The sequence below is a fragment of the Gadus chalcogrammus genome, chromosome 3 (assembly GCF_026213295.1).
Source record: "Gadus chalcogrammus isolate NIFS_2021 chromosome 3, NIFS_Gcha_1.0, whole genome shotgun sequence".
NCBI lineage: Eukaryota > Metazoa > Chordata > Actinopteri > Gadiformes > Gadidae > Gadus > Gadus chalcogrammus.
The window spans coordinates 16945208-16972501 of record NC_079414.1 but is presented as its reverse complement, the minus strand read 5'-3'; the positions used below and the strand labels follow the sequence as shown (position 1 = coordinate 16972501).

At 47.8% G+C, this 27294-nt stretch overlaps 1 protein-coding gene and 1 pseudogene across 1 annotated transcript; one reads left to right on the top strand and one right to left on the bottom strand.

The window, feature by feature from the left end:
• The first annotated feature begins 6422 nt into the window (after positions 1 to 6422).
• LOC130380062 (FRAS1-related extracellular matrix protein 2-like) lies at positions 6423 to 14949 on the top strand (annotated as a pseudogene).
• A 1104-nt stretch (positions 14950 to 16053) lies between these two features.
• On the bottom strand, positions 16054 to 27130 carry LOC130379472 (SWI/SNF-related matrix-associated actin-dependent regulator of chromatin subfamily A member 5-like). Its single transcript, XM_056586321.1, is given in 25 exon segments — positions 16054 to 16619; positions 17039 to 17149; positions 17448 to 17660; positions 17892 to 18010; positions 18134 to 18266; positions 18378 to 18500; positions 18624 to 18737; positions 18850 to 18957; positions 19313 to 19335; positions 19338 to 19434; positions 19564 to 19712; positions 21611 to 21743; positions 21910 to 22062; positions 22731 to 22852; positions 23257 to 23483; positions 23593 to 23702; positions 23828 to 23896; positions 24021 to 24152; positions 24319 to 24474; positions 24726 to 24905; positions 24991 to 25091; positions 25197 to 25297; positions 25854 to 26020; positions 26116 to 26235; positions 26836 to 27130. Coding segments are annotated over 25 exon segments (3105 nt in total). The 5' UTR covers positions 26914 to 27130; the 3' UTR covers positions 16054 to 16553.
• Between the last annotated feature and the right edge of the window lie 164 nt (positions 27131 to 27294).

The following is a 27294-nucleotide window of genomic DNA, read 5'->3' as shown; positions in this document are numbered from 1 at the left end:
GCAACGAGATAGCGGTGAACAGGTGTCGAGGGGGAAATAGCCCAATTGCTAGCGCTATGCTATCCTTCCTCCCCTATACGACAGATACAAGACATCGGAGAGAGATGTGTTTTCTTGAGCCCCTTGGCCCCCTGGTTCTCCCCATTCAAAGGCATCCAGCGAAGTACAGGAGAAACAGAGCACATCCCTTTGTTTGAGGGTCCAAAAGGCAGGTGGTGGGGGTGGTGATGGTGGTGGTGGTGGTGGAGAAGAGGGAGAAAAGACCTTATTGTGCAGGCCTTTTTTTTTTGTCCAATGATAGGCATGTTTTGGCACTGGCCCTCTGATGGTATTCACTGCAGCGTGGAGCTTTATGGTTGTAGCGGAGGGTCTTTTATTTTGAAATGGCCCCTTTGAAGAGAGACCCCATGTGAAATGTGTCACTATTTTCGATTGCTTTTTTAATGTTTGGATCCCACTGTGAAAATAATCAGTTAGAAATCCAATGAATAGCTGCTTGCAAGCCTTAAGCTTCACACTAGCCTAGTCAAGCTTTTGGAACGAATCACTCCAGTCCCCCCACTCTCTCATCCCTCGTCCTCCATCCACCACCACCACCACCACCACACCACCACCACCACCACCACCACCACAGTGTTTACCTCCTGGACCGGGTAGTTCTAGAGACAGACGAGCGGGCTGGAGTATACGCCCCGCCCAGGGAATGTGGAACTGGAGTAACAATCAAACTTGACTGTGGATAATAATGGGGGGTGCATTCCCAGACACATGACGAGACAAGAGGAGCCTGCCCTGGGTAAACGTCCTCCATTATGGCATGGCTTCCTGGTGGGTCCCTGTTGTAACCCCCTCCATAAAGCTGGAGGAAGTGCCGTGTGTGCGCGATGTCTGTGTTTGTGTTTATCTGTGGTCATTTGTCTGTCCGTGTGGTGTTTGTGCAAAAGTTTGTTTATGTGTATCCATGCGTGTGTACAACCACCATCCCGGCGAAGTGAACCTGTGGATGGGTGCCAGGCCAGGGGTCTTCAGGGTTGCATGCTTTCATTTCTTCCCTTACCCCTCCTCCCACTCCTACCCCTCCCCCCTCCGCCCCTCCCCTCCCCCCCAAGTCAGCTTGACGGCTGGCTGGCTGGGTCCCAAACAGGTTGACAATGCGTACAATCCACTCCAATCCTGATCCACTCCTGATTTCACATGGCGTATGTTTCACATGGGTTGCTTTTCTCATGGAGAAGCCCTTTAGTGAGTTGTTGATGAAAAGGGTAATTATGTGAAAACTTTTACCGCCACAGAACTGGGGGTGAGAGTAGTGCGTATATGGGCTGGTGAGGAGAGATGCAGTGAGTGTGTGTTCCAGGGGTCTGAAGCCTTGCCCTCTGTAAGAAGAAGAAGTTGCTCCTTGTCTCCGGCAGCAAACCCCCGCCCCCGCTCCCCCCCTCCTCTCTCCCAGTCTCTCTGTCTTATCAGATGCTCCATCTTCAAACCACATCCCTCTCCTCTTGCCAAACTGCTGTGCATGCAAGTGCAGACATATGCACACACACACACACACTTTGTTATTTAAGTCCACGTTGAGCCCTTGGGTATCTGATGGAGTGGTCTGTGTGTGTGTGTGTGTGTGTGTGTGTGTGTGTGTGTGTGTGTGAGTGTGGTGTGTGTGTGTGTGTGTGTGTGTTTGTGTGTGTATGTGTGTGTGTGTGTGTGTGTGTGTGTGTGTGTGTGTGTGTGTGTGTGTGTGTGTGTGTGTGTGTGTGTGTGTGTGTGTGCGCACCCAAAGGGGGAGGATCACAACGATGCAGTGTCACTAACTCGATCCGACCCTAGCTAGGCATGCTACTATCTGTCAATAGGACGTAATTCAAAGTAATACAGGGTGTAGCAATACACATTAACTGACTTAACGGTGTAAACACCAAATAACCTGTCAAGCTCTGCGGTTAAAATATATAGCCGTTTATCCAGACAAAATGACCATAACAGCTTCTGTTCATTCAAATCAAATGGTAAAGAATCCACCTTTCCTGAAATTAAGCACGAACCAAACTGACCTCTGTTCCTCTGAACCTTGACCCCCAGAGCCCTCTCTTTATTTTGGGGAGCCGGAGTACTCTGTGGACGAAAGTGCGGGCTACGTGGAGGTCAGGGTGTGGAGGACCGGCACCGACCTGTCCAAGACCGCCACCGTCACCGTGCGCTCCCGGAAGAGCGAGCCTGTCTCCGCCGAAGGTAAGACAGGAAGCCACCATCTCCAATGGCGTCACACCAACTACAACTGCTTTGGTCTCATTCGCCAGTCACACATTAATGCATATCCTGTTTGTACATAATTCCATTACTTTTGTTTTCCATTGTGTTCATGCTTTATTTTTTAAGCATTGGGATGTTCGTGCTTTAAACTTGAAGCATAAGTACTAGTGTTGACAGTGTTTCAGTTCAAATCAATCTTTGTTTTCTTTATATTTTATGGGCTTTATATTTCATGGACTGCCTTCCCTTACAGGACATTTAAGTCACAGGTCAGAATCCAACCCGGGTCACTTCAGAGCTTATTGCCTGTGTGGGTGGCGATCGGTGGAAATGCTCCCCTGTGTAACGCCACATTTCTCTCTGGACAGCGGGTCTGGACTACGTGGGCATCAGCCGTAACCTGGACTTTGCTCCGGGCGTGACCATGCAGACGTTCAGGGTGACCATCCTGGATGACCTGGGCCAGCCGGAGCTGGAGGGCCCCGAGGTGTTCGACCTGGTTCTCCGCATGCCCATGAACGCTGTGCTGGGGGAGCCCAGCAAGACCACCATCACCGTCAACGACACCCTCACCGACCGTGAGCCTCCAGCACACACACGCCGATACATGCTGACACACACGTGGACACACACACACCGGGATATATACTAACACACACGGGTACACAAAAACACACATATATATATGTACTGAAACACATGTGTACACAAACAAACAAATGCACACATATAACAGTGTCATCACACAAACAAACACACACGTATATTAACAAAAACACACACACACACAGAATGCATATTGTCAAAAACATCCACACACACAGAGAATCACACACACACACACACACACACACACACACACACACACACACACACCACACACACACACACGCACACACACACACACACACACACACACACTTTCTCAATTCTTCGGTCTGCAAACACACATTTGAATGCAGCTACACAAACACAGAAAAAAATTATGAAAGTCACAGAGCTCATTACTCTTATTTCTCCAATTCATTTGAAACAGTTTTGTAGCTTCACACCATAGGCTCCATGTTCAACCCCCCCTCCTTGTGTGTGTGTGTGTGTGTGTGTGTGCGCAGTGCCCAAGGTGCAGTTCAAGGAGGGGAGCTACAAGGTGGACGAGGCGGACGGGGAGGTGCGGGCGCTGGTGTACCGCAGCGGAGACGTGAGCCTGCAGTCCACCGTGCGCTGCTACACCCGCCAGGGCTCCGCCCAGGTCATGATGGACTACGACGAGAAGCCCAACACTGCAGCCTCCATCATCACCTTTTCACCAGGTACAGCCGGCTGTCCGTCTGTCTGTCTCCCTGTCTGTATGGCAGCTACTCAACACCACACAGGCTAGAGTGGCTGAATGTAAAAACCTGTTTTTTGGGTCTAAGGTGTCTCTCCGTACTAGAATTCTCAGAAGCATTTTCAAAACGCAGTGCAACTGCTTGAGACTTGGTGGACAGAAGGATCTCCTCTTCTGATGTATCCATATTAGTGTGGACACTATCTATCTATGTCTATATCTTATCGTATACGTGTCTTATCTATATATCCACGTATACATCATGCCATATCTATCTATATATTCATCCATCTATGTATCGTGTCTCTATCTCTGGAGCTCCTCAAGTCTTCCTCTACTCAAATGCCTGATGTGTGTACGTGTGTGTCTGTCCCTGCGACTGTGTGTGTGTCCGTGTTTGTGTGTGTGTGTGTGTGTGTGTCTGTGTGTGTGTCTGTGTGTGTGTGTGTTCCCCCACCTCTTCCTCCTCTTTCGTCAGGTGAGAGTGAGAAGCCATGCGTTGTGAAGCTGGTGGACGACTCGGTCCACGAGGAGGACGAGGAGTTCCGCCTGGTGCTGGGATCGCCCGCGAGCAAGTCCCCCTACGGAGCCTCCCTCGGGGAGCAGAAGGAGGCCCTCGTCACCGTCACCGATGAGAAAGACAGTAAGTTCTGAGACTGATGGGTGATTGTAGTTCTGGAAATGTCCGAGTTCATTGAAATGGCTGAAGTGTTGCTACTACCATCTTAAGTATGGTAGTACTGAGTAGTCATCATATTAACTACTTTTGCCCTGGTCAAGTTTCATCGAATCTCACCCTGAATGTCAGTCGAGACCCCCAACCCTCACCCTTCAAAAACAACAACAACAACAACAATACATTCTCCCTTTCTTTCTCTCCTCCGCAGAACCCATCATCCGCTTCTCCGAGATCAAGTACAGCGTGCGCGAGCCCCAGGTCAAAGGTCAACTGGCCCGGGTGAAGATCCCCATCCTGCGCTTGGGGGACACCTCCAAGGTGTCAGTGGTGAGGGTGCACACCAAGGACGGGTCGGCCACGTCTGGAGAGGACTACAACCCTCTGTCCCAGGGTGAGAGAGAGAGAGAGAGAGAGAGAGAGAGAGAGAGGGTTGGACTGGAGAATGGGGACTGTAGTTTATGGGATGCCGAAGGAGGAATCACAATGCGTGGTCCATAAGGCGTGGGGATTTGTAGCAACGTGTGAAGACAGCATACTGAGTGGTCTGTGTGACTATGTCAGCTACCTCCAGGGCTGGGGAGGGCGGAACGTGTTTATGTGAGAAGGTCAACATGGCTGTGTGTGTGTGTGTGTGTGTTTCCGTTTTAAGATGTGGTGTTCAAGGAGGGCGATAAGGAGCACTTTGTGGAGATTGAGATTTTATACGACGGCCAGCGGGAGATGAGAGAGGCCTTCATTGTGCACATGAAGCCCGACGACAACATGGTGGCGGAGATGCAGGTGTGATGAATACACACGCACACGCACACACACACACACACACGCACACACACACACACTCACACACAGTCGCACACACAAACACACACACACAAACACACAGTCAAAGTCAAACACACAGTCACACACACACGGACACTCAAATAAACACCATAAAAATATCCCCTGCATGCACAAGTATGCCCCCCATAGCTGCACGCGTGCGCATGCGTCCGTGGTCGCCGGCCACAGTTAAAATAGCCGCCGGGCTGCAGCTGCCTGGACTGTCAGCGTGGTCGAATCAGGGCCTTATAAAAAGCTTTTCCCCCTGGAATGAGATGCTGCCCCGGAATGCAGCCTCCATAGATGGACCTATAAACAGAACTACACAGCATTCTACCCCGCACAGACACAGAAACACACACACATACTGTACGCTCAACCCGGTCACACATACCCACACTCGCCAACTTTCGTTATGAAGATGTGAGATATGAGTGTCGGTAGGTGATGGTGTAGAATTAAAACAAATGATTGGTATCTGATTGGTTATGGATCTGCATTATTTTCATAGGTGATATTTTGGGTTGGTAATGGTAAGGATGTGTCTACTAGTATTAAGCAAAGAGGGAATCGTCCTTAATAATTATTGGAATAAGAAAAAAATCGATCCTTCCATGTTTGTGTCCTCCCCGATACCAAATTCCAACACACACCCTGGATCGCAGTGTTTGTGCCGTTGAAAAAATGATTTGAAAGACACCTCCTCCATCTTCTCTCCCCTGGTGGCCAGATGAACAAGGCCATCGTGTACATCGAGGAGATGGACAGTGTGGCAGACGTCACCTTCCCGGCCGTGCCCCAGGTGGTCTCGCTGCTCATGTACGACGACACCGCCCGCACCAAGGACAAGCCCCGCCCCCCCACCGGCTACCCCGTCGTGTGTGTCACGGTGAGCAGCGACCGCAAAAATAATATGAGATTCAACGACGAAAAGGACAGTTTGTGGCCTTCCTTTTGTTGTGACCTTCCGTCTTAGGTCATTGTCAAGCGGTGGCCGTTGTGTTTGTTGTCAAGTGTACGAGTGTGCCGTTGTTTTTTAAGAAACCTTGCTTGCAAACTTGTGTATTTAGTTTACTCCAACTACTCCAAGTAGTTACTCCGATCGCCAGTGCATGCTTTGATTCAGTTGACTTTGAAAAATAAATTCTAAATGCAGTGTTAATGTATTATTTAGTTTGTCAGGGTTATTTTTTGTGATCTCCATATAGCTTCCTTTTATCCTTTAAAAAAAAATACCTCTGCTCAAACCCATACATGTGTCTCTTCCACTCCATCACCAGGCCTGCAACCCCAAGTACCACGACTTTGACAAGACGGGCTCCATCTGCACGGCGGAGCACATCAACGACACGCTGACCCAGTACCGCTGGATGGTCAGCGCCCCACCGGCTCGGACGGAGTCACCAGCCCCATGCGCGAGGTGGACACCAACACCTTCTTCACCAACACCAAGTCCATCACGCTGGACTCCATCTACTTCAAGGCGGGCTCCAGGCTGCAGTGCGCCGCCCGGGCCTTCAACGTGAACGGAGACGCCGGGCTGGAGCTCACCAGCCCCATCGCCGTGGTCAGCAAGGAGGAGGGTGAGTGGAGAGAGGGGGACGTAGGGTTGCTGTACATGGATTTCGGGAGATATTTTATTGTAGTAGTTTGCTTATTCAACTTTTTGAATGTAGTCGTTCGTCTGCTTCGACGACACCCAATCTGGCCCCTTCGGAGTTGTATTGAAGGATTATTGAGTGATTCGATTTTTATTCGTATCGTTATTCTTATAATTGGTTCCATCCCCCCAACAGAATAAAACAGACCCTCGCCAAATGTGCCCTCTCTGCGGGCAACACACCAAACATACACATTGCACAGAGATCCGTTGTTTGGTTCGGCGTGCGGTTGACATGGCCGACGTTCTCTCTCTGCAGGCATGTGCCAGCCCCGGGTCCCCGGCACCGTGGGGGCCGAACCCTTCTCTGCCAAGATCCGGTACACGGGCCCCGACGACCCCGACTTCCCCAACCTCATCAAACTGACGGTCAACATGCCCCACATGGACGGTGAGCCAGGGGCACCCTACGTTCTTACACACAGAATAAAGAACTAAAAAACCAAACACATTCACGTTTGGTCCTGTAGAAGATGCTTAAGCCCAAAAGCGAGTAGTAATGCCGAATCAAAGCATACAATCAAAACTGGAGCTACAAGCAATTTAAGTACTGCACAACCTGGTGTCTCAAGAAAACAAATGGCCTACGTGCAGAGTAGCTGTGGGAATCAGGCCCCCCGTGCTATCATTTCAACAAAGTGCCTCCAAAACTCCACAGAGCTAACACATCCCTGGGACCATGACATCGTGGTCACATCGTGACATCGTCTCGTTGGCTCCCCAAAAGTCAACCGAGAACTACTTGACCTCCATTCACCTGTGGCCGTTTCTCCCTCCCTCCCTCACTCCCTCCCTCCGTCCGTCTCCCCCCCAGGCATGCTTCCGGTGATCTCCACCCGACCCCTGTCCAACTTCGAGCTGACCCTGAGCCCGGACGGCACGCGCGTGGGCAACCACCGCTGCTCCAACCTGCTGGACTTCAACGAGATCCAGACGGGCCACGGCTTCATCACCGACGCCACCAAGAACCCCGAGATCATCGGCGAGACCTCGCCCTACCAGTACAGCGCCGGCATGCGCTCCACCAACTCGCTGCGCTTCTACCGCAACCTCAACCTGGAGGCGTGCCTCTGGGAGTTCACCAGCTACTACGACATGTCCGAGCTGCTCAACGACTGTGGGGGCTCCATCGGCACCGACGGACAGGTAGGGGAAACCGCTCGGATCCGCTCGCCGCACCATACAGAATAAACAGTCTATTGCAACAAAGGGTACCCGGAGCTGTTGATGTGAAGGTGACCTTCCAGGGGGGTGGGGGTCCTTCTTTTGTGCAGTGAAAGAAGCAGTTGTATTTCAGGTTTTTCATCTTCAACCAGGATCTAATGATCAAATTAAACAGACAAGGAATTCAGGCATGCACATATATTTCTGAAAAAGCGTTAATAAAGTTTTACATGTTTGTGAATCACTTTTAAGTCACGACTCTCAGTTCTAAAACGACTGCTCTGAAATACCACATATCATCATGGCTGTTGGTGTGCTTCAGTATGCCCCACGACGTCCCTCCTCATCGATCCAACAACCATGTCCCTCCCGCAGGTGCTGAACCTGGTGCAGTCCTACGTGACTCTGCGTGTGCCTCTGCACGTCTCCTACGTCTTCCACTCGCCCGTGGCCGTGGGTGGCTGGCAGCACTTCGACCTGCAGTCGGAACTCAAGCTCACGTTCGTGTATGACACCGCCATCTTGTGGCAGGACGGTATCGGAAGCCCCCGGAGGCGGAGCTCCAGGGTATGTGTCATCGCAGTGTTCACTGTTAGCTAATCACTGTTTAATCGTTGGTATTTTCTGAGGAACTCGTCCATTAAACAACGTCATGCTCATCTAATCTGCCCAAATGCTTACCATGCATAGGTCAGTTAAATTAGTATTTAAATAAAAATACAATTAGCCTATATTTCGTTTATTTGACTGTCAATTACTTCAATATTATAAGACTATTGTGCTTCTGGTGTGAGCTACTCTAACGCTTTAATTTCCCCTTGGGGATGAAGTATCTTTCAATTATATGTCTAAATTAATAATCCAACTTCCGTCTCGAGTTACGTGAGTAACAGCCCATAGAAAGTCGTATAGGAGCAATACTACAGCACACGAGACAGAAATAGATAAAAAAAATATATATACATATATGAATCAATATTGCTATCTAAATTAATTTATTACAACCGCTACACTACACAATCCTGCTCCTGACTAACGCTGCCCCCTGCTGGCGACTATTGGTCAACAACATGTACATGTACTTCGCCGCGACCTCGAAGGGAAACACTGGATAGGAGGTCCTGAACTGTGCTGTTGCTTTCGCAGGAGCCATGTACCCCACCAGTATGAGGATCAACGAGGAGGGCCGCCTGGTGGTCAACTTCAAGACCGAGGCTCGCTACAGGGGACAGTTTGTCATGTCTCATCCAGGTACGCAGACTCTGGGATACTTTGATTAGTTACCTGGGATTTGTGACCTGTGATCAGTTTACATTGTGACGGACACATCCCTTATGATATATGAATTTCCTTTGATATCAAGGAGCTGTCTTTAATACAACTATCAGAAAATGATACTCTGAAAATAACTAGTATATAACATTAATTGTGGCGTGCGTGTGTGTATGTTCTCCCAGGCACCAGTCAGTCCTCAATGGTGATTTGTGCCGACCACCCTGGGCTGACATTCACCCTGGCGCTGGTCAGAACTGAGCCCACCTACAATCAGCCCATGCAGCAGTGGAGCTTCATCTCCGACTTCGCTGTGAGTTCCTAACTTCCTACCCAGCCCCAACGCATTCAGTTGTATACAGCATAAGAATAACTGAAATGTATACACACAATTCAAGGCTCAGTGAAGATATTTTTGAACCTTATATTTTACAATTTTTATTATATTACTCAGAGTAGGAAAGTTAACTTCAATGACCCGTTTTAGGTCTGCAAATCATGTTCATAGGAAAAAAAACGTACTGAAAAATGCCGTCTTCTGTATTCTGTGTATTCATTCTCTAGGTTCGGGACTACTCTGGAACCTACACAGTGAAGATGATCCCCTGCAGCGCGTCGCCCAACGGGGAGTTCAGCATCCCCCCGGTCTGTCACCCCCGGGAGCCCATCACCTTCGACATGGACATCCGCTTCCAACAGGTCAGTCTCATCCATCAATATACAATAGAATAACTTCAATAGCTCCAAATACCTCCAGTCACAGCACACTGTTGATTGTGAGGTCACCCATACAGAAACACGGGAGATTGTTGCCAAGTATTATCTAAAGCAATTCACAGGGAGTGCAAATAGTTCCAGGATTGGACCATCAGGGTTCAGGCCATAGACTATGCATTCATTTGATGCATATGCGCCAGTCGTTTGTTGAAAAAAGACAGTCATAAGTTTTAGCATGAATTATTTTATTCCTGAGTGTCCAACTATCGTAGATGATGTGCAGCCCTGCAGACTTCCAAAATAGCATCCTATGCCAACTCCTTGTTTTCTCCAGGTGAGTGACCCCGTGGCAGCAGAGTTCAGCCTCAACACACAGATGTTCCTGCTGTCCAAGAAGGAGATCTGGCTCTCCGACGGCTCCATGGGCTTTGGAGAGGGCACCGACGCTGCCTTCTCAGACGGTAAGAGCGTTGACCCCAGGTGAACTGAAATAAAGACTTTCCGCTGCTGTGGACTTCTGATTATTAAATTCACATTAAATGTTCCATGCGCCCATATAAGGTTGAAGCCACAGAAATGAAGCAACCCGTTACTTCACCCATTAGGTAACCTTGCAAATTACTGGACCACAGCTCATTTTAAATAGATCTACACAACCTGGGCACCAGTCCATATTGGGTATGTCACACCAATGTCTAACACACGGGAAAGCTGAAAGGCTTAAAAAGTTGCATTAACTTGTACGCCCAATATTATTCTGTACTTGCTTGTTAAAGCACTTTGTAAAAAAAGTATAAATATTGTCTTGCCACACTTTACTCAATGGCCAAGGGCAAGCTAGAGATGCCAAAACTCTTTAAGATTATGAAATAACATTTTGCAGTCAGATTCCACTTCCATTTCCATTTCTCATTATGAAACCTTTTCCTGGCATTCCAGCAAAAATCCAACATGGTAACCCAAAATATATTCATTTATGAAACGTGTGGTAGGTTCAGTACACTAGTTCGTCCTCATATTCTCCTTTGGAGGGACCTGTTAATCCGCCAACTGGAAGAGAGCATTTTATTACCAGTGACAACATTTAAAATGGCATTCACATACCTAAAAATAGAGTACAGCACCATCTAGGGTTAAACTCAGGTCATGCACTTAATGCATTGAGGATTTTATAGACTTTCTGGCAAGCCAAAGAACAAGCATTCAATCATGTTAAGAGCAATTCTAAAAATTCCAAACACAGCATGATAAATACAATACATCAACTCAAAGACTAATGTTATAGTATACGAGTCAAATTGAGAAGTTCCCTGAAGACTTTGGCATCACTCCAATTGTTACATTTGGCCTCTTTAAGAGATCAACCAAACTATTCATCACAGCCACTGGTTAATTGACCATGGCCAACCCCTTTTGTTACACGTCAGGCAAATGACCCGTCTGTTGCAGTTTGGGACAGGAGGAATCATCCTAGAAAAAGCAGGGCTGGCCCACAAACGTATCATGGAACTAGACCCAAGTGGGATATATTGGTACCAGAGCATCATTGTACTATACATCCATGTACTGGTGGATCAGAGCATCATGGTATGGTACAGCAAAACAGGGCTATACCAGCAGAGCATCATGGTGTGGTACAGCAAAACAGGGCTATACCAGCAGAGCATCATGGTATGGTACAGCAAAACAGGGCTATACCAGCAGAGCATCATGGTGTGGTACAGCAAGACAGGGCTATACCAGCAGAGCATCATGGTATGGTACAGCAAGACAGGGCTATACCAGAAGAGCATCATAGTATGCTGTGGGATGCTGACAAGCTTGTCAAAAAGGAACCAAATACTGTTTGGTAGTTTACGTTTCCACAGGTTTATTGCTTTGTCATTGCCGTTTCTTGCCAAATAAATTGTCTATTATGCAACAGTTTCTAAAAAACTTTTGCCACGATTACCAGAGCAGTCATTTCCCGTTACACACACACACACCGACACCCACACCCACTCTGTGGGGGCCACAGGGGGCCCCCCCAGAGTCAAGTCAGGCAGCTTGTCAACACACAACCACAAACTGCACTCAACACACTAAGTTACTGGAAAACCCAATCAAACCCCACTTACAGATTACCTATCACACAAGTCAACACAAAACCACATACACAACACCGCACTGAAGACACAAGCAGCAGTAACTCAACAACATGGTTCACCTGAGGCCAACAGCCCAAACAGATCCAATCATTCTCAATCACTTCATGACAGAATTCAAATTGGGTCGCTTACTGCACCGTCTGCTTGCTGTCGGTCACATTTGTCTGGATGGTTCCAAAAAAAGAATCCAAAGAAGCACCGGCAAGTCCTTTCATTGATTGGTTTGGTCCGTCGGAGGTAGAAATGTAACCAGGCCCCGTGTGTGCACCATAATATAGGGGGTACGGTGACACAGGTGAGCCTAATTAAGAGCTAATGAAAACCGCCACACTGACTGGCTGTGAGAAGCTCGAGAAGAGAGTCAAGACTCAGAAAATGGAACCGCGTATTGATCTCCTTTTGTTTTTTATTTCGGTTGAAATCTACTTAAGGTTACATAGAGCTGAAATTCACGCTCAAGGATACTATTTGCACTAATTTTTATTTCAATATTTAATATTTAAAAAGAACGTATACAGAACTTATACAAAAAAAAAAAAACATACAGTACATATACGTACATCATACAGTGACCCATGTCTGGCTACTTATTATAACGGAACATGGGTCTGACTCATGTTGAGTGAGCAAACTTTTTCTCACTCAAAACGTTGAGTGAGAAAACCCACTCAACCTTATCCAATCTCTCTCCCCCTTTCTCTAACTCTCTGTCTGTCTCCCCCCTCTCTCTCATCCCATTCAACGTATGCAGGCTCATCCATCTACGGCCGTGTGATGGTGGACCCCGTCCAGAACCTGGGCGACTCGTTCTCCTGCAGCATCGAGAAGGTGTTCCTCTGCACCGGCGCCGACGGCTACGTGCCTAAGTACAACCCCACCAACAAGGAGTACGGCTGCCTGGCCGACGCCCCCTCCCTGCTGTACCGCTTCAAGATCCTGGTAACCACGCCTCTGCTCTCCTGCTGCTGTTCAGTCCCCAAGCTTTTTCTTCTTACCTTCTTTTTATTTGGGATGGGTCAACAAACAATCAACAAACCGTACACAGTATGTCTGTATGTCCCTTCCCTCCACCAACATAAACCCATGCATACCTACATGCATGTCTGCATACATAGGCCTAAATGCATGCACATATACAGCACACACTCAGTGTATACACAGTCTCCAAGCGAAGGCTTTCGGTGAGGGCATCCTGCTCAAGGAAGCCTTCAGGTTAAGGATGAGGACATTGGGGATCCAACCCTGTATCTTTTTGCCCGAGAGTCGAACACCGTAGCACCGTACTCTCTCCCTCTCCTCTGTGATTTAGTATACCTACTAGTACTTTATATATAGATTTGATTGGGGATGCATGAGAGTACTCCTAGTAAGGTCTTTATGGTTGATGGATGAGAGTATGTGATGTCTTACAGTTTTGTGTTTCTGTGTTTGCGGGGGATGTGCAGGACAAGGCCCAGCCGGAGACACAGGCGTCTGTGTTTGGTGACGTGTCCTTCCAGGCCACCCTGGCCCAGGACACCCGGGAGCCATACCCCTGGTCAGGCAGCCCGGCTCGGACGGCTTCACCCTCTCCTCGTCCCCGCTTTTCCAGGTCTGGATGCACACGGACACACACACACCAACACACAAAGACAGATGCATACACACACACACCACACACACACACACAAACACCACACACACACACCACATACACACACACACACACACACACACACACACACACACACACACACACACACAACACACACACACACACACAGCATAGACAGACACACAGACGAAGACAGATACACAGCCAGACAGATACACACCCAGACACACTCACACACATATGGTGTGTTCCTCAATGCCAGACTTCCGAGATAAAAGTCGAAGATCTCCCAGCTTTCTTGCGGCATTTCTCGCCCCGGGCTGGTTTGCTAAAGAGGCCAATGAGGCTAACAAAACAACGACTCGCCAATTTCATGACACAATCACAAAGACGAACAGGAACGCTATAAATGCTGAGGAGTCAGGAACACACCAATAGACAAAAAACACACACAAACACACGCATACACCCCCACACAAAGACGGATACACACACACACACACACACACACACACACACACACACACACACACACACACACACACACACACACACACACACACACACACACACAAATCGCATTGATAAACATACAAACATGAAGACAGATACACACACTCACACTTACACACACACAGATACGTACACAGATACGTACAAGCCTTCAGACACAAACACAACCCCGCCCCCCCGCCCCAGACATCTGACCCTTATCCTCCCGGGTTCCCCTGCAGGTGGCCGCCGGTCGCGAGTGGTTCATCCACACCATCTACACCGTCCGCTCCCGGGACAACGCCAACCGCAACAAACGCGGGGTGGAGTACCTGCACCACAGCATGTCCCACGTGGACCCCCCGCCGAGACCCCCCAGGAAGCCCGCCGCAGCCGGCGCTCCGCAGCCGCCGCCTCCTCCTCCCTGGGTCCCGCGGACGGCGCCCAGGACATCGGGGCGGAGAAGAGCCGCGGCACCAACATCCAGCACATCGCCCTGGAGCGCGCCGACCGCGCGGTGGTGAGCCAGCGGCAGCCCGGCCGCGACTCCCTCGTGGTGGAGCGGCCCCGCTCGGAGAGCTCCGGCCGGGAGTCCCCGCTGGACTCCTCCACCCTGCCCACACTGGTGGGGCTGGCGGGCCTGCTGCTGCTCGTGTGCCTCATCGCCGTGCTGGTGCTGTGCTGCTGAGGCGCAAGAGACGGCAGAGGAAGGAGAAGAGCAACGGACAGTCGGCCGCCTACGCCACCTCCTCGTCCGCAGCCTACAGCGGCTTCACCCCCGGGAGGTCGGCGGGCGGGTGGAGCGGCTCGGACAGCTCCGAGGTGTAAGGCGGTGGAGGGCAGGTGGGGTTGTAAGCGACCCTGACCCCTTCCCCCCCCCCACTGACCCCCCCCCCCCCCCCCTAACGCACACAGAACCCTCCCCACACCCCCTTCAACAAACTCTTTATCACCACCACCAACATGGTGCCTTCCAAGCCCAGCTCTCCTAGCACTGAAGCCCAGTTAGTCCACCAACACCTCCTTTATTTACTTCCACCCCAGAGTAAGACTAAGGCACCTTGCCAGGGGGGGGGGGGGAAGCGTTACAGTTGAAACATTACTTCTGCGTCGTATAGCAGCTGTAGGTGTGTCTCCGGAGACCACGCTGCTATTGGGCACAGGGTTCGAATTCAACCTTATGCGCTGAGCTATTGATGTCCTGTGAACTGCTACTGTAAGATGGTCTTTCTGCTCCGTTTTTATGATTTTACTGCTGTGGATGAAAGGAGATGGGGAAGAGCCCTCTAATATATTTGCCTGCTTCTTTGTTATATTGTGATTTGAGGCTTGTGAATCGTGTTTGAAATTTACATTGATGTACAGCAGTCGAAGTGAGACGCTGTCTGTTTCGATTCAGTTAAAGGTATTATTTTTAAGGAAATTAGATTACCCAGTGGTTTATATTAATGTGATGTGTCGATGAATGTGTATTTGAGAAAAATGAATGTTGAAGCTGACTCGGTGAATGGAATTGTACATTTTATAATAATTGACTGCTTCGTAAAGCCTCCCTTGCCCCTTTGGCCACTTACTACCGAGATGGTGCTAATCGAAAGGGGTTGGAATTTCCATTTATTTCTTTGAATGCAATCCTCCCCTTATTTTTCCACATTTGATTGGAAACCCACAAATGTTTAGATAGCAATACAGGAAGATGTTTGTGGTATTTTTACACTCTGGTCAACCTTGAAATTGATATATTTTATGATGTCCTAAGAAAATAGTTTTGAAATAATAAAGTCAATCTTTTTTCCACCAAAATTTGTCCTTTCATAAATGGTTAACTTGTATTTTGTGATGATTCAAATGTGCATTTGGATGTATATCAATTGCCCAAAGCAAATGTACTTTTTACAACAAGAGATCTTGATTCTTTCAAAGAAAACATTTACACTTTCTTTAAATATAAAATGGGGAAGTTTATTAGTGACATTGAAAAAGACACCTTCTACTTCACATATACCAAAGTATGGGAACGAGTGATTCTTTTAGACATAAAGATACATAATCCTTGCAATCAATGGAATGTGGCATAACCAACAACATAAATACATTTATCTGAACAAACTCAAGTACTAGCAAAAATATCGTTGCAACCAGAACTATCCAGCTGCAATACTGAAGTCACCAAAAAGGCAGGCCTGAAAACTATTTTATAATAACCTTCTACAACCAAACCAACTCTAGTTGGGAAATCTTCAGTCCAATTGGAGGTTGTATACATTACAAAGGTCACACACCTGCAACGGATATGAACAGACTAAGGGAACTAGGACTACTATGGTGGAGCTAGTTGCTTTTATTCGTCACGATATACGTGCTGTACACTAAAAGGTTGTAGAGACCTGTACACCAACAGGGTCAAGGCCTGTACACCAACACGGTCAACTCTACAACTTCAATTTCTTCCTGCGACCGCGGCCGTCTGGGTTTCCATCCGACTTGCGTTTCTGGGCCTTTAGGGACAGAAGAAAATAGTTAATTTGTAGTTTTTGTAATCAAGGTTAAGGATTAAAGTCAATATGCTCATAATTTCAGCTAGATCATAGCCTAAAATAACCTGGACATACCTGTAGCCAATGCTGTTTGATTGTGATTCAAATAATGTTATCAATAAAATCCTCTTTGTTTACAAGAATCTTACATAAACACCCCTAAACCACTCCAACACATTCAAACCACGCAGCCCATCTGGTTCATATCAGAGTTGAACAGCCAGTTTACGTTTTCTCACCCTACTAACTAGAAGTGGCTAAACCTCAAACATTGATGAACTGTCATTTGTCAGATGGAATTCTACTCTGCATGACTTAATATTCTTCTCCATGGCCAGTTTCTTGCTGATGGTTGACAAGGAGCTCCCATAATAACTTACAGAGGCGGACTTCGGACCCCTCTTCTTCTTCTCAGCCTTCTCCCTCTCCTCCAGCTCCATGTTCTCTCGCTCTATCAGCGTGATCAACGTGTTGCATCTCCTCTGGAGTTCCTGTGGACAACCAAAGAGCCATCAGGACAGCAAGACAAAAACCTTCACCAAAGCCGAATCTGGAGTAGCTATAAGGGATCAAAATCGTGCTTTGGGGCAAAAAAAAACAAAAAAACACAGTATTTCCATCCGTTGTGAAAACAATCCAATTATAAAATGACATCATGGCAGAAAGATGTCTGCATCATCAGTAGTCTTGTTATAATAGCCGCTTACGAAAAACCACCCCACCCTACAGACATTGATGTCACAGACGTGTCCAGTCAGTGCTGAGCCATGATGGGTCAGAGCTCCCTACCATGGCAGTCCTGGACTTGAGGAACCAGTCGAAGCGGAACTGCGGGGAGTTGCGGATGCACTGGCGCAGCTCGTCGTACACGCTCTCCTTGTCGAAGCCCAGCTTGTGCAGCATGCAGATGAGGAAGCGGTCCTCCTCCTCCGTGTAGTTCTTGCCCTTGTTGGTGCCGTAGGAGATGCGCAGCTGGTGGAAGGGCGCCTTGTAGCGGCCGATCTGGACCAACGCATGAGGAGACGTGTTCAGCGGTTGTCAACGTGGAGCATTAAAAGACCCATGAGGATTAGAAGATTCCCTTTAGAGGCCATTATTGGTTACATTTGAAGGAAAATAAGGGGTTTCAATATTTCAATAATGCCAGTAGTTTTTTTTTATCATTCTCAATGAAGGTTATTCAAGACAGGAAACGCTGAGCAGGAAATGGCCCCAACAGCCCCAGGCGGCTACCTTGGAGTCCAAAGCCTTCTTGATGCTGATCCTCCTCTGGATCCTGGCCTCTCCTCTCTCGATCTGGGCCATGATCTTCTCAATGTCCTGCAGCTCGTTGCAGCGCTCCCAGAACACCGCTGGAACCGAGACACAAGCCAACGTCAAGACAATCCTCAAACACCACTTCAATTATTAAGACTATTCCTATGACGTTAAATATACAGGATTTTCCCCACAACAAATCGAAGCTGGTCAATTACCAGAATACTCCATCACTTCTTCTGGCGTCTTGCCCTCCACTTCTCGGGCGATGTTCTCAATGTCGTCCCGCCCCCACTTCTCGTTGGCCTTGATGAACTGGTTGAAGTCCCGCTTGTTCCAAATGGTGAAACCCTGCAAAGCAAGCAAGCGTTAACAAAGAGTTTAAGACAATTCCACCATACTTTAATCATGTTGATGGTCAATCAGTATATCGCCTGTGACCAGCGTGGCCGAGAGGCGTACCTGGGAGAGGAGGTTCTCCTTCTCCTCCAGCTCCTCCTCTGTGAGGGCCTCAGCCTCGTCGATCTTGGCCTGCTCCTCCTTCTGGTGCTGGGCTGAGTTGGGAACCTCTGGGTTCCGGGGCACCTTGAGAGGGGAACCAGGGCGACACGCATGCAAGCATAAGGTAGCGTCCAACGTTGACCACCGATGTTAACAGTGTAGAGCTCAACACATTCCCTTTAACAACAAGATGAATTTGGCTGCTACCTTATAGCCAATGGTCTTCCTGTAGAACAGGATCTCCTTCTCCAGGAGCTCAAACAGACGAGGGGGGAAGAACTGGAAGTCCTGCACGTTGGGTTGCTTTGGCGGACGAGGAGCCTACACAGCAAAACATAAAGGGGATGGTAAATATATGTAGATTACGATGCGGCTTGGGTCGGGTCTTCTTGTGGCCTGTACCGTGGCCTGTGTCGAGCAATGGGGGGGCTACCTTGGGGGCTTTGGGCTCACTGACGCGCAGGGCTTCCCTGAAGTAGGCGTCCACTGCGTAGTTGGCCTTGCGCTCTCTCTTGGGAGGCTCGATCCAGTTGGTGATCACCTTAACAGAGAACCCAGAGAATGATGTACAAATACAATTTCATCATAATAATAATAATAAAAAAAAGAGATTTGTAGTGGAAGATGGTGGAAGATTTGATGATCTGATTTCTCTGAGGCAGCAAACACAATCCAATTACTCCTTAATTAAACAGCGGCGTTCTGGACCATTTGAAGCTTCCTACAATTCCTTGTGGGAATTGTAGGAAGCTTCCGTGCTCAATTTTGAAGATCAGGTGCTTTCAGGAATCCGAGATCTTATATTCTACATATTGTCAGTGGATGCTTTGGGGGCTCATAGCCATTGCTTTAAAAGTTTTCAGAAGGATTAAAAGTAATTCTCTGGCGCCCTTTACCTTCTTCTTCTCCCTGTAATCTCTCCCTCAAATGTGTACACGCTGCTGTTCTCCGTGTCCATAGTGAAGTTTTTCAGGGAGCTCTCGCCCATGGTGGCCATCTTCTCCTTCATCTCCATCGTCTACGAGACATCAATAAAGTCAGCAAAACACAAGACTTACTCTTCTAGCTGGGAACAGGGGTTACTAGGGGGTTAAGAACAAAGATGGCCAATAGGTGAAAAAGGCCCATGGCTAAAAGCTGATCCCACCTTCCTCTCGCCCTTCTCCAGCAGAGCGTCGATGTCGTCGTCGGTGATCTCGCTCTCCCTGGAGGCGAACACGTGGGTGGCCCCGTGGCGGATGATGGACAGCATCTCATCCTTGCCCAGTTTGCTGGCATTTGGGTCAACCAGGCGACCTGAAATGGGAAGAACCAAGGGCATCTTATGTCAATGAAAATAGTAGGCTTCCCGCGTTGAGGAACGCGCAAATAATGTTAAAACAACAAAAACAACACTGTTGCCTCCAATTTGAGATTTCGAAAAAGAGAATTCCCAAAAAGGAACGATCACATAAGCAAATCCATATTGAATATCCAAGCATTTCTCCCATGCATCAGGCATGAAAACGGGTCAGGGGTGAAAAAGGTGAGAAGGATATTATCCCTCTAGGGGGGTCCGGGGTATCCATGCAACTAACGATTATTTTAATAATCGATTAATCGATGAATCGGATAGAAAAAAAAAAAAAAAAATTGGAATTGCCGCATCTTTATTCAAAAACTGAATTATTACTTCAAATTCACAGTGCAGACTGAAATGTAAAAACACCAGGTTATTGCTCCAACGTCCCGGAACTATTAAAAGTAATATTAAATAATAAAAAGATTAAGAAAACATAACTGGGATAACACAAAAAGAAACATACAATGTATGATATACTTTTATATGTATATAAGGGATGTCCATGGTTAACCGGTCAAACCTATTGATACCATTTTCGAGACTCCTTGAAATAGAACTTGTAATATTGCTTTAATTGCTGATAAGATGATGATAGTTCAAGATAGGACATTAAGCAGGTCATAATTAATTCTATCTTTACTATCTATTTTATATTACTGGGAAAACAAGTCTTCACCAAAATCTCATTTTTTTTTTTTCTGCTGCATTTGAACGCATCAATCGTATTTCTGAGCCGACCTGAACACATCACATTTGACACTGTTTGTGACCATTGGTTAGTTGTTTTTTATAAGCTAACTATCTCTATATCCTGCTGATTTTAACATGGATTTAAAAACTGCATTACTATTTTTAACTGACGGGACTTTCTACACCGTCCGGTTGTGTGATTACTACCGCTGCTTTGAATGACTGTTGATGCACGCGGTGCCGACTCCGAGCCCGTCTGCACAACGTCTGCAGCAGCAGCAGCTGACAGAATTTTCGGTTGGACCACTAGACGGATACTGAGTTGAAGGAGTTTTTTTTAACCTAAAGACAGTGAAGGTACAACACTTTTATGTAGGCCTACAGTCCAGTTTTAAGATATGACGAATACAAGCTGTGGTCGCTCACACTGAAGCTCGCTGTGGGCGTGCATGAACCGTGAACCAACCTTGCGGCGGCGGCTGGCTGTAAACAGTGCTGCGCCTATGAGTAACTTATTAATCGCGCGACACAACGACATTTAGTAATCGTTTTTTTCGATTTTATCGATTCGTTGTTGCAGCCCTAGTTAAAATGGTAATTTCAATCACTCGTATTACTGCAATACCTTACTGCGTCCGTATCTCTGCCTATGTACACAAATGTATTGTATTCGTGTGCAGCACTTTGGTCAACTACTGTTGTTTTAAATGTGCTATATAATTAACTTGACTATGGCCTATAGCCTACTTATTTTGGAGCGCCTGGTCCTCTGCCAATGCTACCGCGACAACAGCTTTCCGGGTCCATGTTTTCCTCCAACGACCGAGCGAAATAATAAAACGCTTGAAGTGTGGGCGTGGCGTCAGATCCGAGATCCGAGTCGGTTCGCAGAGAATACTCGAACGCAGCATAAGTACAGCACTTTACGGAGGACTATAAACTGGCCGGCCTCTGAACCTACCCCCCCCCCCCCCCATAAATATTTTTTCATCGAATCTACACGATTCACGGAGGTCACCTATTTTGGTTTCAAAACGGCGAATTTCGCCGAAAGGTGAGTAATTTTCATGCCTGATGCATACATCTAATTCATTTACATGGCAACCATGTTAAGACAAGAAAGCGTCCACCTCCAGACGGACGGAGCAGGAGGAGGGGCTACCTTGCTGGATGACGATGGAGTCTAGCCGTAGTTTCATCTCGGCCCTCTCCACGATCCTCTCCTCCACCGTGTTCTCCGTGATGAAGCGGAACACACGCACCTGCTTCTGCTGGCCAATCCTGTGGGCTCGGTCCTGGGGGGGGTGGCGGGGTTTAAGCAAACAAACAAGACGTGAGAACCCCTGTGGCAGGAATTTTTCGTTGGAGACACTAGAACGAGACTCTTTGTAACCTTCATAGAATTAACAAAAAACAAGGGGAGGAATGAGTTCCAGTCGTCACGGTGATGCGGCTACTGACCATGGCCTGCAGGTCCACCTGGGGGTTCCAGTCCGAGTCGTAGAGGATGACCACGTCGGCCGTGGCCAGGTTGATGCCCAGGCCTCCGGCCCTTGTGGACAGCATGAAGATGAACTTGCTGCTGTTGGGCTCGTTGTACGCGTTGATGGAGATCTGGAAACCGACAGGGATTCAGTCAAAGCAAAGGGAATCGCCAGTTAGTGTTGGTGAATTTTAGGACGGGTGGCTTTGATGAGCAGGTAGGGGTTAAGCATCTTGCCCAAGGAGGCTTACAAGTAGACTAGTCACTAGAGGGTACGAACAGAGTCAAACACCCTAACCCAATGGTATAATCCCAGTCCAGTAGTGTTGTCGGCCCCCCACTGCATATGAGAGTCTAGTGGCGCATTTCCACCGGCGGGTGCGGGTCGGTGGGCAAAAGTGCGGCACGGATCGCGTTTTCACCGTCAAAAGTGGGCGTGACCTGGACTGAGCCGTACTCATCGCGCTTTGTTTATTGAAGAAAATGTGGCGCAAAAGTTTGCCGTCCTTCTAAAACAACCCACATTGTTGCGCATTCTTCTTTCACCTTGGATTTGTTAGCAGGCTACACTGTTTCGGGCTGCTATGAGGTCCCGATGCCTACGTAGCTGCCACGGCTACCTCCGAACGACTTAAACCCCGCCCTACCATAAGGGTACTGTCGGCGGTGGAAACGCGAGCCGTAACCGAGCTGGGCTACACCGGACCCTCACTACTCCACCATGCCGCAGCGAACCGACCCGTTCCCGCCGATGGAAGGGCGCCATAGGCGTTGCGGAGCCTGGGTGCAGGTGTCTTACCTGTCTGTCCTCATGAGGAGTCTGACCGTCCAGGCGGCAGTAGTTATAGTTCCTCCACATGCAGTAGTCCTCCAAGATGTCCAGCATCCTGGTCATCTGGCTGAAGATTAGGATACGGGAACCTGGAAGACCAACCGGAAGAGAGCGGTTAAACAGCCAGTAGTTTACGGAGAGCAACGTACAGTACATTGTGTACAAAACATGTCATATAGTCATTTAGCAGACGCTTCTATCCCAAAAATGACAGGCAGTGAATTTAAACCTTTCTTAAGGTTCCCTAAAGGCAGATGTTTTCTACCCACCCTGTTCCATCATCTAGTCACGTTCTACCCACCCTGTTCCTTCATCTGATCACGTTCTACCCACCCTGTTCCTTCATCCAGTCACGTTCTACCCACCCTGTTCCTTCATCTAGTCACGTTCTACCCACCCTGTTCCTTCATCTGGTCACGTTCTACCCACCCTGTTCCTTCATCTGAAGGTGTTCTACCCTCCCTGTTCCTTCATCTGGTCACGTTCTACCCACCTTGTTCCTTCATCTTGGGCAGCAGCTTGTCCAGCACCATCATCTTGCCACTGTTGACCGCCAGGTGGAGGTCTGTGGTGTAGGGCGGGCCTGGCTCGGCCCCGTCGAACAGGTAGGGGTGGTTGCAGCACTTCCTCAGCTGCATCAGCACGTTCAGCAGGCGCATCTTGTCCATCTTTCCGGCAGAGTTCAGGATGTCGATGTCCTTCATGAGGATCTTGGTGTACCTGCGAGGGTCACGGTGTGTGTGTGGTTAACTTCTAGTCATATGGCTCTTCGAACAGCTCGTCAGCTAAAGCCAGGGCAGCGATGGACTGAAAGGGTGCGGACACTTACCACTCTCTCTGCATCTTGCTCAGGCCGACGTACATCTTGATCTCCTTCTTGGGAAGCAGAGACTTCTCCACGTCGGCTTTGATACGCCGCAGTAAGAAGGGCCGGAGCACCTGCAGTGCGAAGACAAGCACAGTGTGAGCTGGAGGTTCCCCTGAGGACCCCCTGTCAGAGATCGCACTAGGAAGCACGGGGATTTGCATTTAGAATTGTGTAATGGGGGAACATCATTACTTACAGTGTGAAGACGTTCAACCAACTTCGTATCACCCAGGCAGTTGTTGGTGTCGAACCAGGAGTCAAAGTCCTAAAGCAACAAAACAACCAGTTACAAAGATGTTAACACGGCAAAGATACCACAGTGAAATTATTTTTCCCCGATGGGGATTGGTCATATATACACAAACAAGAGGTCATGTGTAGCATGTTACCTCTGAGGAGTTGAAGACGTCGGGGAGCAGGAAGTTGAGCAGAGCCCACAGCTCGTGGAGGTTGTTCTGCAGGGGTGTTCCAGTCAGCAGGAGGCGGTTGGTGGTCTTAAACTCACGCACAATCTCTGAAAGCTGTTGAAACATACAGAATTAACAGAGTGCCCTTGCTTTGGAAGCACATCAGATGGCTGGTGCCGTTCTGACTTCTCGAGCACACTTTGTGGATAGCTTTTTTCGGGTATCAAGGAGGCTTTGCTCATTTGTAGAAGGTTTGAATGCTTGAAGGGTTTTTCCTGACCTTGGACTTCTCGTTCTTGATCCTGTGGGCCTCGTCAATGACCAGGTACCGCCAGTTGAACTTCTTGAAGACCGCCTTCTCGATGATGAGCATCTCATAGGAAGTGACGCACACGTCCCACTCCCCTGGCAGAAGGACATCTCTGATCAGGGCATTCTGAGATGGAAAATATTGAACATTAGTCTTCATGGTACCCCTAGGCATTCAGTTGAAGACATGAGAAACATGGAATAGTTGTGCACATGACAAACAACATCAATTGACAGTTTAAATAATTACAAAGCAGAAGCAGAAAGAGAGGTTATCATGTTGAATGAATTAGATCCATTATACGAGACTGTTTGACAATGAAGACTCATCGAACAGTCAACCGAACTAGAGACCAGCCGGCTTTAGGGAAAGCTTACCCTCTGTTCCCGGTCTCCGATGAGGCAGACGGCACGGAGCGATGGGACCCAGCGCTTGAACTCGTTCATCCAATTGTACAGCGTGGACTTGGGCACCAGCACCATGTGGGGGCCGGGGATGCTTCTGTAGTGCTTCATGTAGCCAAGCAGGGAGATGGTCTGCAGAGTCTTCCCTAATCCCTGTGGACAGAGGTACACGGTAAACTTCTAACACCCAACGTCGGCGAGATGCGTTTGGACAGCGATGTGGGGGTGCAGTGGGTACCATCTCATCAGCAAGGATGCCGTTGATTCCGTTTTCGTACAGAGAGATGAGCCAGTTCAGACCGCGGACCTGGTAATCTCTCATTTTACCCCCCTTTACATCTGAACGAGGACGAGAGAGAGAACCCATCGAACGTCAGATCATTACTCTTCTATGCAGACTGTCTGCAAGGGCTCAATGGTTCTATGGTCAGGGTTTGTGCTTACAGGAGGGAGAGTCGTCGAAGCGAGTGCACACGGTGGTGGTCTTGTTGCTCTCACTCAGAAGCTCCTCGTCCTCCTCCTGTTCGGTGCGACGATGCCGGTTGCTGTTCAGAATAAGAAATTAAATTCAGTTAAGAATTGAGCGAGGAAAGTCTGGGGGAAAATAAATAAATGTGAAAAGATGTGTTTGACTATAATTATACTAGACTATAACTACAAAAGTCATGTAGTCACACATTTTAAGTCTTTACATTTTATTTTATCATTGTGTGGTATGTGTAACATCGTGTCATGTTGTGGTGCCAGCACAGACAGACAGATTATTTTTTTCCATGTAGAAGAAAGAAAGGTTGCGTATCTCTTAAGTTTCATCACCTGTTGTCTATTTCGCCTCTCTGTCTGGTCATGAAATTGTTTTGAAGAGAAAAGCGAGAGAATTAATGGTGTACGGAAACAATCGGGTTGCAAGTCGATGCAATGCCTGCCAATGTGTCAGTGATTGCAGCCATGCGGCTTTGCGCCCCAATCAGTATTGCCGTAAACTGATCCTGAAGATAGTGCAGGGTATCCGAACCTGGACTCACGTGCATATTGGTTAGTAAAAAAAACGGAAAAGTCAGATTAAACATAAGTGTAAATGACTTTCTATGGTCAACTTACTCTCCTACAGATAGGAGGTTTTGTTTCTCATCTTTCTTGACGCGGGGGCGCCCAGGCTTCATCTTCAGTGGAGAGGTCGGAGTCTTTTGCGCTGCTGGTTGAATGAAGTGAGCAAACACCTCTGTTTGCTTCAGCAGGTATTCAAATCTGTTGGTTCGATCTGTTAGCTATAAATGAATGACAAATTATTAATTTGTTTAGAATGGACTCAAGTCAGATTTTCGAACCAATCATTAAAAAGGGAGAGTTGAGAATATATTACCACTTTCTCTTCATAGGCAGGTAGCCCTTCCGTCGGTTGTGATGATGAGGCATCTTGAGCATCCTGCCCAGCCTCTGATGACGACGACTCTTTACCTGCATCTGGAGAGTCGGACTTTGCCTATACAGGAAAATAGTTAGGGTAAAGTCGTGTTTTCCAGTGACCAACGGCCCCTCTTTGTTTCCCAATTTACGTGAAGTTACGTCCGTAAAAGTTCATTAGCAACAGTGGGCTGTCAAATTTCGGAACATAAAGTGCGTGCAGCGGATGAATACATGACAGCGGCAAGTTGACTTGAGCTTTTCTTTCCGAACTCCCGGTGCTCAGCTAAAGTGAACGCTTGAAAACAAAAGGCATGGTTGCTTAGGGCTGCTTCATAGGTGAAACAGCGAAGACAATCTTATCACTCAGCCATTCAATGTAAAAGACGACTTGGGAAGAACAGAGGCATTTAACATGGCACGATGACTAAAGAGCAATCTGATCGCAAGTTAAACAAGTTCACGGCAGTATTGTTGGTCCGAACAATCCCGTGTGGTTAGCTGCGGAAGAGTGTATGCTAGCTGTAGCTAACCATCTTGGCCGCTGTATCTGGCCAAACCGAAGATTTTAAACGAACATTATGCTATTTGGTGTGGTTGAATCGAGATTATACAACCACTACTATTTCAGTTCATGCTTGATATACATTACCAATAACATATTTCAAAATGATCTTACCTCGGCTGGTGCGGGTTCTTCAAGTTTCAGTTCAGTCGGTTCTTCCCGCTGTTCCACGCCGCTTGGACTCTCCGACATTGTTCTTGAATTACCACCGCGAATCGGTGATTTAACGCGTTTATAGAATTAGGATGTGGTTCTTGTAATGTCGCAATGTGACTCTCCCAACCTCGTGTGATTTGATGGGAAATATCCAATTGTTGATAATGAAAGACAACAATCACCAGCAGCACATTGGCGCGGTTGCTAGACCTTTCTTCAACACCCGCGTTCACTACGTAACGCTACCCTATCGCGAGAGTTGTTCGTAGCGAGATTGGAAGAAGGCCGAAATGTTTAACGTATGCATTCATACTACATATAATATATTGAATATGAAATAATATCTACTATGATGCTAAATATTATATCATAAATTACATATTAATTTTCTGGTGAGATGCATACCAGGTATATTAA